A 13420-nucleotide genomic window follows, 5' to 3' on the forward strand; every position below is an offset into this window, starting at 1 on the left:
CTTCTCCTTTCTTTAGGAATCATATTTACTTTAGAACACACAAGTATGGCTATGGTCACACTCAAGAGATCTCTACTTTGGTTAGGGACTGTTCACATGGACTTTTTTGCAGGCAGATTTTGAGGTGGGCGTCAATGGGAGTCTCTAGCAGTTTTTTTAATCTAGCGTTTTTTTCAGCTAGCAGGAAAAAAAAAGTGAAATGATCTATCTATAGGCGGATTCTTCCTGGAAAAGCCCATTGAAGTCAATGGGAAGCAGAAAAAAACGCGACTCAGTTTTTTGGCATGTTTTTGATGCAGTTTTTGCAAAAGCTGCTTCCAAAACCGCTAGCGTTTTTTTTTTTTTTTTAAAGAGAAGCTTCCAGGTCCATACAGTGTGCTGGAGCAACAAAATGTGCCAAAAACCACGTCAAAAACTGGATCTACTCAAAAAATGCATCAAAATACCATTTCCTAATTCCTGAAGCAGATTTTTTCTGCCTGTAAAAAACTCTGTGTGAACAGACCCTTATTAGGTTTGAAACCAATTCAACACAATTTGCCAACAAAAGTCTTGAAAAGCTGCAACTTCCCCTTCCCCTTTTGGTCACACAAACAAAAATTGAGAAAAGTTGCTTAACTTGTGATACACATAGCATTTTCCACTATGTGCACAGCTAAGGTACATATCTGTATGACTCAACCTAATAATCTACAATTTAATACTTAGTATATCTTCCAATTGATAACAATTTTAAATATTTGTACAGATGTAACCAAACCTAACAACCATGCCTTTTATTGTGTTAAGAAAACAGTTACAAGTCGCTATAACACAACTTTTTTTTCCATAACTCAATGGCTTTTCTAGTTAGTTATCACAATGTGTAAATTATCAGATTCAAGTTTACAATGGCTACATCTATATATTGTGTATACAAAAACCCTACTGTAGCTTTAAATCCATCTCTCTGCTTTATCCTCTGTACATTATGATAGTCATACAAGTACAGACAGTTATAGTAAAGAAAGATAGGGCCAAGGTAGAACAGACTAAAATTGTCGGCACAATCAAGGGTATTTATTTTGTTTAGTGCACCCAATATTTTGACATTAACATATTGATAAGCATATGACTCTCACTAGAAGTACCAGACCCTGTCACACAGGATGACTTAACCTGTGGCATGCTTTTTTTTTTTTTTATATTCTTATTGTTTCAGTTTCAAAAATATTTATTGAATGATGTGCATATAGACACCAATGTAGAAAACTTTACATAGTAAATCATAGTCATCAGGTTCACTTCCGATTCATGGAAAAAACACAAATAATCAATTTGGGGTCACAAGTTATCAGTGAACATCTATGTGCTCCCTGCTGTCCCCATATACAGATCACTGACAACAGTGGTCTAATGGTAACAGCTCAGTAAAGTGATTCTGTATGTCTCAATGCAAGATGACAAATGTTCTATGTTTCCAAGTCCCTGTGCACAAGGAATCTCTGTGATGTCATTACTAATATATCAGGGATACATAGTAACTCACAGGTCACAAAATCAGCATTGTGAATACTACTTAGACTTAGTTCAACCAGGGTTTTTTGGACCGGATGTTGACGTGGAGGCCGCCTCAGAATCCGGTCCAAAAAACAGCTAGCCGTGTCTGGATGCCGATGCAGTGCATCAGCATTCAGTCACAGCATTCCGTTCCGGAATTAGGCCCAAATGAATGGGCCTAGTCAGGGGAGAGTGTTCACAATGCGAAACCTGCATTGGATTCCTCTGCAGAATCCACGGCAAGAAAGGGCAGGTCGCTTCTTTTTTGTGCGAGCGGAAACAAACTGCTCGCGGAAAAAGGAACCCATTGAATTCAATGGGAGAAGTTTTTTGAGCCGGATTCTGATACGGATTCCATGTCAAAATCCGGCCGAAAAAACCTGTGTGAATCCAGCCTTAGGCGAATCCCATGCCCACTTTGCAGAAAAAAACGCAGTGCGGACACGCTGCGATTTGCAAAGCTGTTGCGGCTTTAGAAATCGCAGCATGTCAATTATATCTACGGAAACGCCGGCGGCTTTCCTGTAGATATCATGTTAAGAGAAAGTCCGCAGAGGTAAACTCTGTGAACTTTCTCTTAAAAGCGCTGCGGAAAGAACCGCAATGCGTTCTCCCGCAGCGCTTTATCACTGCATTTACGGCCCGTGGGGCCTTAGCCTTAGGGGTTTTTTTTCTCATTGTCATTGTGCAAAAAAAATACCACTTTAAGAAAAAACAAAAAATATATTTAGGCAAAGGTTTGGGATTTAAAAGAATAACAAATGTACATTGTAAAATGTATGTAAGACAAGGATGTTACAACTAAGAGGGATTGGATCATTATTGGGTGCACTTGTAAAACAAATAGCTACTTTAAACAAGAATCTCTGTAGCTTCTTTTCCTGTTATTCTTTCCCTTAGAGAACTGCTTGTACAATGTCGACAAAAATCTTGTAGAGCATAGGGTGTTTTATTGTTTTGAAGACAGAAGCAAACTTTATGTCTTTTTACTTTATTTAGTGTAGATAATCTTGGAAAAAATGCACTTGAAAGGAAAAGCAGTATCTGTACTGGACTGCTTGGAACTTGTTAAGTGCATAAATGTGGAGCAATAAGTCACTTGACAGACTTGAGTTGTGTGCAGTAGAGCAGAAGATTAGAATACAACACTGCTCCTGTAGAAAATATTAACAGAGATTAGTCTCTCATTCTATAGTTGAGAGCCATTAAATATGTCCCTTTATTCACCATAACAATACACAACCAATACTCCAATAACTAGTTTACATATTCTGAATCAATTACACTATTTTAAGTATAAGGTTCTTTGTATTGCCTTGTCTCGCTACCACTTATTCACATTTTCCATTTAATTTTACTAATCAGAATTGAAAAGATTCTCTACATCTGTTGTTTCAGATATTGTTTAGCAAATAATTTATCACCAGTCTTCCATAACAAGAAAGTTAACTGAGGATGGTTGAGAAAATTATGTTAAAACTTATGAGATGGTATAAATGGTAACTAACATTTCAGAGAACTCAGTCTCATTTAATATAGCATGTGATTCTGGATCAAAACGTAATACAGTTTATTTAAAAATGTTTCTGTTTTCCACCTAAAAAAATCTTTCTAAATTTCCTGACACTTGGTTGCTCCCTTCTTGCTAACTTAATGTTCACTGCCTGTTACTAAGTAATTTCTGTCTTTAGTAACCAGTAGGCTCATAATAGGACATGTCTCTCTCCACAGCCTCTACTTGTCTGCACACAGCTTTCCCTGTATGTACACTAAGCTGAGATGAGTCTTCAGTTATCTAAGAAGAGTCTATTTATTTCTGTCTACTTTTAATTTTTTGTTTTATTGCTGATAGGATGAGCTGTTCAGATTTCTGCGTCAGGTTCCTTTTTTTACCTACATCAAGATTTGAAGTCCAGGACCCCTATATCCCATTCTCCTGTATTATGTTCACTATGTGTTTGCTATTTTACAGTTACACCTGGCAAAATTACATATAAAGAAATCATTATTAGTAAAAATGAATGAGGAGGGAGACTGCTCTATATTGTCCACTCCCCCTGCCTCAGATAGAATGAGTCTAACTGTTCTGGGGACATATAGGTTCTTTCTGCATTTATGAAGTCTTATACAGCCAGAAAACTGTCTGACAAAGCCCTGCAGATATTTTGATGAAAACTCAGGTACCCTTTATAGTTAGAAAGTTGATACAATCTAAGTTCATTGAAGAACATGAGGAGGGCTGAAACATCAAAAATATATGGATTATGATAGAGTGGGGCACTGGCTAGCAGTAACTCTAACAAATTAGATTTATAAGTGTTTGGGGGATTTTAGACCCCTATTTGTTTCTGAATTTCTCAGCAATGCATATTGCTACATATTTTCCATTGTCTCTTACTATCAATAGAAAGTTAAAATTTGGTGGGGCATATTAGTCTGCTTTTGTTTGTGGTAATAGGGGATCCACATACAGATGTAGTTACCTTCAGCTATAAATTGATAACTTGCTCAATAACTCACAACAAAACCCATTGAAAGCAATGGAAAAAGTTGAGATACAGGTATTAGTAACTGCTTACTTAGGCCCTATTCACATCTGCATTCAGGTTTCCATTGGGGAGTCTGCTTGGAGACAACCCCCCGAATGGAGACCTATATGCATTTAAAAGTGGTTTCCTGGGAAACCTGTGAACCCCATAGACTTGTTAGAGTGTTTCTCAGTCCCTTATATATATGTACTTATATTCTTATATGTGAAACGTCTGAACCAAGGTTTTAGTCTCCATTGTAGTATAATATGGCTACTGATAATACTGATACAACAGACATTTGGTCCAGTTTGTAATCTTGAGCCTTGTCCTATTTAGGAAACCAGATGTTATCATTTTCATACAATGTGACCATAGGAAAAGGGCCATGTCAACCGACAAGGGTTATTTGACATGTATTTTTGCCTAATTTCTAAGAATTGTTATTTGAGCAACTTGATTAGATGCTAATGACTAGTCATATCTTGATCAATGTACTCTATGTATTCAAGCTTATAAAATAAATGGTCTCTGGGTGGAGCCTCACAGAGCCCTGTCCACTCTGTCCAGATACCATTGAAGCATTCATGATTCATGTGTGTATCTGTCTGTCTGTGCCAATTTGACTATACAATCTACCTGATAAAACCTGACAACTCTGACAGACTATAATGGGGTCTGTGTGGTTTCCGCACAAAACATACAGAGAGAAAATTCCTGCAAACAGTACTTTTCTCTCTGCATGATTTGTGCAGAAACCGAGTGAAAACCGCATGGGCCCCATTATAGACTATGGGGTCAGTGTGGTTTCCTTATATAACCACTTTTTAATTCGTACAGGTTTCCATTCGGAGGGTCCTCAAGCTGACTCCCCGAACGTAAACCAAAATACAGATGCGAACCCGGCCTTATTGTGCTAAAAGTCATGCTAAACATGGCTACATCTATATGGCATAAGCCCCTGCTCCTGGTGTCCTGGATTAGTTTTTAACTTTTTACATTGTGTCATATTTGTAGAGCACAAATATTGATTCATTTTGTATCTATTTTTTTTTTCAACTATTTTAAATATTTTGAATATTTTTCCTATTCATTTAATGTGTGTTTTAGGTTAATAATAAATTGTATATAATAGAAAATATGCAACGAGATGGCATTCAAGGTCTAACAGATCTTGACACTTTGTGTGCTTTTATTTGACACATTGCCCATGGTCCTCCTATGCTGTGGGACAATTGAGATTATCCATTTACCAAATGATTTGTTTCTTAAAGGAATATTTGGTTTCACAGTAAACGTGTAGTAAAGATCTCTAGTGCTCGCTTCCTTAGTCTTCCGGGCATTATTCCTCTGAGTTCTGGTTCCCTCTTTTTTCAGTAAAATGACCTCCTACTTATCAGATTACTCTATGCACACTGTATTTTGATAGTTTAAGATACTCCTCCCTTCCAATAATAGGAGGGAGTATCATTTATTCTGATATGTTAATTGGAAACCAGAGGTATGTTTTAAAGGGGTATACCCATCTCAAGGATCACATCTATACTGCAAGCTTATGTAAATTCCTAAATACAATGCCTTAGCAATGCTGGTTCGTTTGCCTACTATGTTAGATTGTTAGTCCCATTGTTTACACAACGCTTCTGAGATTCCCATTCTGTCCTGTAATAACAGGTCGGAGGGATCAGTCACTGTTCTCTGGGAGACTGAGTTCTCTCACTGCTCTGTAGGGCTCTGTGGTCAGGTTAACTAATTAAAATTTGCTAATAAAGGCTTGGACAGTATTGTTAATAAGTGTCACCACTGATTCTGGCACAGTTGGAATTTTTTCTCTAGCTTGTACCCTTCACGAGCAATGATTTCTGTTACGTTCAGCACAATTATACTATCCATTGTAAGGTGGACAATGAAAGTAGAGAGCATAATTGTGATTACTTCTGAATACTAGGGGCACTGTCGCAGCGCCTATTCAAAGATGCAAAGAACTGGAGTTGGTGATGGGGAATGAAGTTCCTGTTTAAATAAATTGTTGTATTAGAAGGATAAAAGGTTGCTCTTTTTATGATGCTTGATAACAGTGGTGGTCCTAATTATTAGTGGTTTTCATCTCAGTATGATGTTTTCTGGCCGCTTTCATACCAAGGTGGAGATACGAAAGGATATTATCTAGGATATATTGTATTGTTTGTTATTTATTGGTTTGTGTCTATTGTGCAAACTTTAATTGAAGATTTATATTTGCTATTAATTGTATTGTACAGTACAGTTGTTACTATAGTTTGTATATTATTATTATTATTATTATTATTATTATTATTATTATTATTATTATTATTTTATCTATACATTTTTCTTGGATTGTAGATAAACTCATTGAGTTATTTTCTGACAGCTAATTATATTGGTGTCAAAAAGGTGAAGCAAGTAAAAGTGAAAAAAAAAAATCTCTAAATTTCCAGCAAACTACAAGTAAATAAAACCATGTAGAACTACCAGTGAAGGCCATTGATTTCAATAAGCTGTCAGTCTCTCATTGCTGTAGTGCTTCACAATATTTGTGCTTGTACTGGTCTCAACATAATGATATACAGTAAATCATGAAGCATGCCCATAATTCACTCATACACACTGAAGCACTTAGAGAAGAGTTAGGAAACCTCTAACATAAGAAAAATAAATTCATTCTTACTGTGCTCAGTACATCACCAGTCTGTTCTACCTGTACTCAGATGTGATAAAACCCCTTGGCACAGCAAAAGCAACAGGATGCTTAAGCAATGTCGAAGCCTCTCTTTTTGTCATTGCTTGTCAAACTTTCTCTCCAGTATTTACTGTTAGTGTACCGCATGCACCTGGGAGATTTAGCAACTGCACAAATGCACCAACAATACTACAGAAATCTGGCATATATAGAGATGAGTTTTGTGACCAGACATTTTAAGTGCTATTTAAATTAAACTTGCATCAATTTAATGTATTGCAAATTCATTACTTATTCCAAATAATCCCATGGTGAGTTTGGATGCCCTCGACACTTTCTGCAACTCAAAGAGTTGAATCAAGAAGATGTCCTCTGGATTAGAAGGAACAACTTCCTTAAATGACACAGATCCTTCATTACTTTTCCCTTTGGTTGGACACGGATGTATGGCAAGAGATAACTGTTTTTGAAAAAAAACATGATTTTTGTAATACTCTGTCATATGATCTCTAACTTACATCTGAGTAGTTTGGTTGTGTAAATTGCAATCTGTGAAGGTTTTGCTAAAATGTCCCAATATTATGTTGAATTTGTACCCTGAGCAAATTTGAGAAAATATAAAATGCAGTCACATCTGTTTTGTTATTTTGACTCTTGGTAGATATGTCTTGATATGTGTATTACAAGTTACCTACACTTTCAAACAACATTTGATTTTATGACAACATATTAAAGAATATTGTAATGTACTTTAGTAACACATTTTGCTCCTTTCTGTGAAATCCTGAAATATTTTTTTTCTTTATTGCTTTATTGAGAGGTGAAAACTGTACACTGCTTCTCATGGGAAGTATGGAGAGGCAGAGATTTGGGTAATACGGAATAGCTGAGTCTGGAGGTTCACGTCAAACAGTTATATCTCAGGTATTATAAAATATAAAACAGTGGTCTTATGAAAGAAAAGATTCACATCCTTCATAAAACTTCAAGGTTGAAGTTCTTCTTGACTACCAGAGACATCAGTTAAAACACTGTCTGGATTAGGAACAACTGCCTATAAATGTGGCAATCCAGACTGTGTATTTTGCTGATGATATCTCTGGAAGTAATACAGGGAGATGTGATCATAGAATCTCATATTTCATATTACACCAAAACTACTGTTCTATGTTTCATAATACTGAGATATACACTATGTGATCAAAAGTATCCAGACACCTGGCTGAAAATGACTTACAAGTTTGTGGCGCCCTCCATTGGTAATGCTGGAATTCAATATGGTGTTGGCCCACCCTTAGCCTTGATGACAGCTTGCAGACATACATTCAATCAGGTGCTAGAAGGTTTCTTGGGGAATGGCAGCCCATTCTTCACGGAGTGCTGCACTGAGGACAGGTATCGGTGTAGGTCGGTGAGGCTTGGCACGAACTCGGCATTCCAAAACATCCCAAAGGTGTTCTATAGGATTCAAGTCAGGACTCTGTGCAGGCCAGTCCATTACAGAGATGTTATTGTCGTGTAACCACTCCGCCACAGGCCATGCAGTATGAACAGGTGCTCGATCGTGTTGAAAGATGCAATCGCCATTCCCGAATTGCTCTTCAACAGTGGGAAGCAAGAAGGTGTTTAAAACATCAATGTAGGCCTGTGCTGTGATAGTGCCACGCAAAACAACAAGGGGTGCAAGCCCCCTCCATTACCGATAGAGGGCGCCACAAACTTGTAAGTCATTTTCAGCCAGGTGTCTGGATACTTTTGATCACAACTTGATCACAACTTCCCTGCATTATACAAGTGACGTACAACCATACTCCAATGAGAAGCAGTGGGAGGAACAAGAAAAATAATACAGAAGGGAAAAAAACCTGATTTTACAAAAATGAGACAAAATCTGTTAAAGTATGTTACAACACTTATTAATATCACAAATTCTGCCAGAAATGTAAAAGTTTTTTAAAAGTTTAGGTAAACTTTAAGCAGCTTTTCTATTCATGATATGTTTTCATAAATGGATATATTAACTAGTCTATGCACAACGTGTAACCAACAAATGAATTGAATTGGTATTGCATTGGTTGCATGACAAATTGGAGTCCTGAAGTTAGGCATGAACAAATCTATATCTTTTATTATTTGTACCCCTGTACTGTACATGGATTTTTTGTTCCATTATTCCTCCAATATTTCTGTTTTTTCATAGATATTCCCTTGATTTTGTTTGTTGCTTTTCAGTTTTACTATCTATACTCCAAATGTACCCGCTCTGTTGACACAGGGAAAGTGCCTAAATATTAACTGACTATAAGTTTTACTTTTAATATGATGTTTAGTTGCAGAAGCTCTACCTGTGACTCTGAGTCTGTCAGCACCAATAGTGATTTCCTCCTCATCCGCTGAGAACAGCATCTTCCCGTCCTCATTTGACTTCACTTCAAATCTTTTACACTGTGCTTCCACAGCGTCTGCACCTGCATCCAAAGAGAGAATAAATTCATTTGAAGGAAAGTGTATCAGAGTGGATTTACTAAAGGGCCAGAAAAGTGCTGACTTGATAGATGGTGTGCACTTACCATTACTTAGCAAAGCATGACTTTGCTTGAACATAACTGATGGATAAACTGTCAAGATACCAGTAAAATAGTATATTTTTCAAATGGTTGTTGTCAGTAGAAAGTCCTTTAATGCAAATAGCCTATCACATGATATTGAATTGATGAATTAATATGTATAATGGTATAGATTATATGTATAGAATATGATAAGATAATAAAACGGTATCCACTTTTAGTAATGTAGCTTATATTAAGAGATAGATTTGATTGATGATGGTCCAGTTTTTCAGACCCTTACCGGTTGCTTTAATGTGGGGCCATATTGTATACAAAATGGGGCTATACCTGTATCCAATCCAATTAGTTAGACAATTAATTTCAGCTGTATGTCATTACTGCTTAAGTGTTTTGATGTTACCATGTGGCCAGTATTAATGTTCATCTAAAATTTATTGGTGCTTCACCAGAAGTGAAAACATTGGTGGGGACTAGATGCAGCAGTAGCTGCTTTCGGGTATGTCGTGTCAAATGGACATTTGAAGACCACACAATAGGCTTTCAATAGGATGTATGATTGGCTGGGGTCTGCTTTGATGTCCATTAGACCCCCAACCCCTCTCTCACCAATCACATATTTATGGCCAAGTCCAGGGGTAGGGAACCTTGACACTCCAGCTGCTGTGAAACTACAACTCCCAACATGCTCCATTCACTTCCATGGGAGTTCCAAGAACAGCAGAGCAAGTATGCATGATGGGAGTTGTAATTTTGCAACAGCTGGAGAGCCAAGGTTCCCTATCCTTGGCCTAGTCTAATAGATAGGCTGTCAATATTTATTCCTGAAAAAATGAAATATATAATTTAAATTTGTTCTGAAGTGGTTCAAAACTGCAGCTTCTATTTTAGTTATTGGTTTATCTTTGTAACAACTTAGTAATGACTATAACAGCTCATATGTCAGCTTGTTTTCTATACAGTGAATGCATATTCTACCTTTTGTAAATGAATAAAGTGATCTGCTAAGTGAGTTCATAGCATTTAATTCAAGAGGTGTAACAGAGGTCAATATAGTATTGATTGGCACATAACATATATACAGTGCTTTGCCCACTCATTTCAATGATTGTAGTAGATGCAATGCAGCTAATATTTGATGTTTTGTACAGCAGATGCTAGGACAGAAGATAAAGAGGAACATTGTACACAGGATAACACTCAAGAGCCAAGTCAAATTAATGAGGCATTTTTATGAGTGTGTTAACAAAGCAATATTCTCTCATTTTAACCTCAAATGGAAGGATTTGTGAATAGATACATATACTGTAAATCTCCACAAAAGGTCTAGAAGTAATGGACAGTGAACATGTTTCAAGCGTTGGTTTATTGAAATTATCTACCAGTAGACATTAATGGAGTCATAATCTGTTAAATCATGAAGCAAACATCATCTGGATGGGCAGAAAATGAAAAAAAGGAAAGAATACAGCAGATTATTACAATATATAAGAACATTATAAAGAGAAGTATAATCTTAAAACCTGTAGTTTAGAAAATGGCCCAGAATAGAAATACTTGCAAAATTATTATATTTACCATAATAATTTACCTTCATAATTTGATACAGTACCATCCTTTATTTTATTTTTTTCTTTAATAATATATTATATATTTTGTTATCTTATGTATCATATTTTGCGGAGCTTTACAGAGATATTGTTAATACCATCTCTAGCAGGGCTCACAATCTAAATTCAGTATCTAAATTTGGAGTATGGGTGGAAACCGGAGTAAACCCAAGCAAACACGGGGGGAGGAACATACACACTCCTTGCAGATGTTGGTCTTGGTTGGATTTGAAACTAGGACGCCAGTGCTGCAAGGCTGTAGTGCTAACCACTGAGTCACTGTACTGTGCTAACCACTGAGCCACTGTGCTGTGCTACTATATGTTCATTTTATGACCAATCAGCTCCTTCCAATCCTTTCCAACAGCAAGACATGGGAGCTTAAGATTAAAAGCACAAATAATTAGTATATAATGTGTAATAATAAATATGGCTGAAAGAGTAATTATATAGCTTTTGTAATATTTATTACTAGGGGTCAAAATCCCATTGTGCTTTTGAAAGTGCAAATTAGAGGAAATCTGTTAATTGATCATATACATCTCATACCATAGGAGGAGTGGGGTCCAAATTTCCCTGGTTGAACAAAGCATTGGGTATAGATGTAGCAACACTTTACATACTGACTACACTGCGACTAGGACTTCAACTCAACTCAATGGATTTTTCAGTGTTTTTTTGTTGTGTTCTGTGATAAGATCTAACTATATACCTGTATCTTAACTATAGACACTGAGGGACACTGGGGGGTCACCTCATACACATTAGCTTGCTATCAGATCTTGTTGATAGTTGCATCAATGACACTGTTATTAGGAAAGGGACACAAATTCGGCACCAACCTTGATCAGCCATGGAATTATTTAAAGATCACAAACTCAATAATACCATAAGTCCCAAATTAATTCAGAATCACAGAAGACTCAGACTAGAGACTCTGATTGAATAAAACTTCACTTTTATTATCATTCTTAAAAATAAAGAAATAACTCAAAGGGCTAAAATTTCATATGACTTTATTACCCCCCAACATTAAACAGTAGAACCTATCACCTAAAGAAAATATGATAGGTATGCTGCAACCTCCTCTAAAGCGGCAAAAATACATAGGCTCTTTACTTTGCCAACTCAGATCAAGGGACTATAGAACAGATGTACACCCCTATCCTTGATAGCCTTGTGCCATGCCAACAGGACCAGAGAGAGGCAGGACTCCAGACAAGAACCCACAAAATTATCTAGCTGATCTGTTATTTTCAAGTACCCTACACATTTGATCAAACAGACTCATTGGGGGTAGAAAGATACAAAGCAGTAAGCAGTAAAAACTGCTGTTTATAACATGTCAGCTTGTGAGCGTTCTGATGCCGGCAGTAACAGAATGATCACTGATCTGCCCTTATATAGGGCTAGACTCCGCCTCCAGGTGACATCAGCCCAATCACAGATCTCCTCTACACACCCATGTGTGCTCCATTCAGGGATCATCCTGCTTTAAAGACCAATAATGCACTCCCCTCCTTCCGAGGAGAACCGCCTTATTTGACCTTTAGCCACTCCCCCAAACACAGCCACTCCCCTCTGCAAAATACAAAGCAGTGTAGCAGGGAGAGCTTGGCTAATACATACAACCACATAAAGCAATGTGTTATATTTCGCTGATCCTTAAATCCCAGCGCTAATGTGAGCAAGGAAATATTTAGTTCAGGCCTACATATGTGTCCGCAGTTTAATTATATTGTATTTGATTAAGTACTCCAGTTTTTCAAGAAAAAAATAAAGTAGAATATTAAGACATAACAAGCTTTTCAAGACAATTTGATTTCGCAATATTATATCACAACATAATATGCTGTGTATGGTTATGTGCTGCTCCCCTGGTGGTCACACTGTGAATTGTCAAGGATTTTGCTGGAATTTCACAATACTATATAGAAATAGTGCCACAAGAAATTGTAGTCCTAAACCAAATTCAAGACAAGTCAAGATGGGACACATTTGTTTATTGTACTGTAAAATCAGATAGGAACAACATGCTTGGAGTAATTCCCAACACTCAGTCATATAGAAAACTAACTGCAAAATTACAGCCACGTGATAATCTAAGTACATCAAGTCTTTACTGTTTTTTTTTTTTATTATGACTATGTATGAAATAATGTAAAATACCATATATTGGGTAATTTTCCTAATATTTTTATTTAAAAAGTGATTTAAGGTCATTTTCCTCACATGCAGATATTTTAATTAGAAAAGATTTAGTTTCGCACGGTGATAATGATAAATGTAATTTATTTCCTAAGTCAGAACTTTCAATAATTTGGTCTTGCAGAGATTAATTGTTTGTAAAAACCTAATACGTGGAGACATACATTTGCTTCCAAGTAATAGAAGAAACTTTTATTATATGTGGATTAAAACAGCTAGCAAAAATCCATGTTGACCAAGGGCCCCTTCACACGGCATAAGCGCTCA

General features: G+C 36.6%; 1 protein-coding gene across 3 annotated transcripts in view; it reads right to left on the minus strand.

Annotated features, from left to right (window-relative positions):
* SGCZ (sarcoglycan zeta) overlaps nt 1-13420 on the minus strand; it is a 726451-nt gene that overhangs the window by 36705 nt on the left and 676326 nt on the right. For all 3 annotated transcript variants that reach the window (XM_075258762.1, XM_075258761.1, XM_075258763.1), the window contains one exon: nt 9114-9236. In XM_075258762.1, coding sequence (XP_075114863.1) covers nt 9114-9236 — 123 coding nt within the window. The remainder of the gene's footprint in view (nt 1-9113; nt 9237-13420) is intronic.

The sequence above is a fragment of the Leptodactylus fuscus genome, chromosome 1 (genome assembly GCF_031893055.1).
Source record: "Leptodactylus fuscus isolate aLepFus1 chromosome 1, aLepFus1.hap2, whole genome shotgun sequence".
NCBI classification, from domain to species: Eukaryota; Metazoa; Chordata; class Amphibia; order Anura; family Leptodactylidae; genus Leptodactylus; species Leptodactylus fuscus.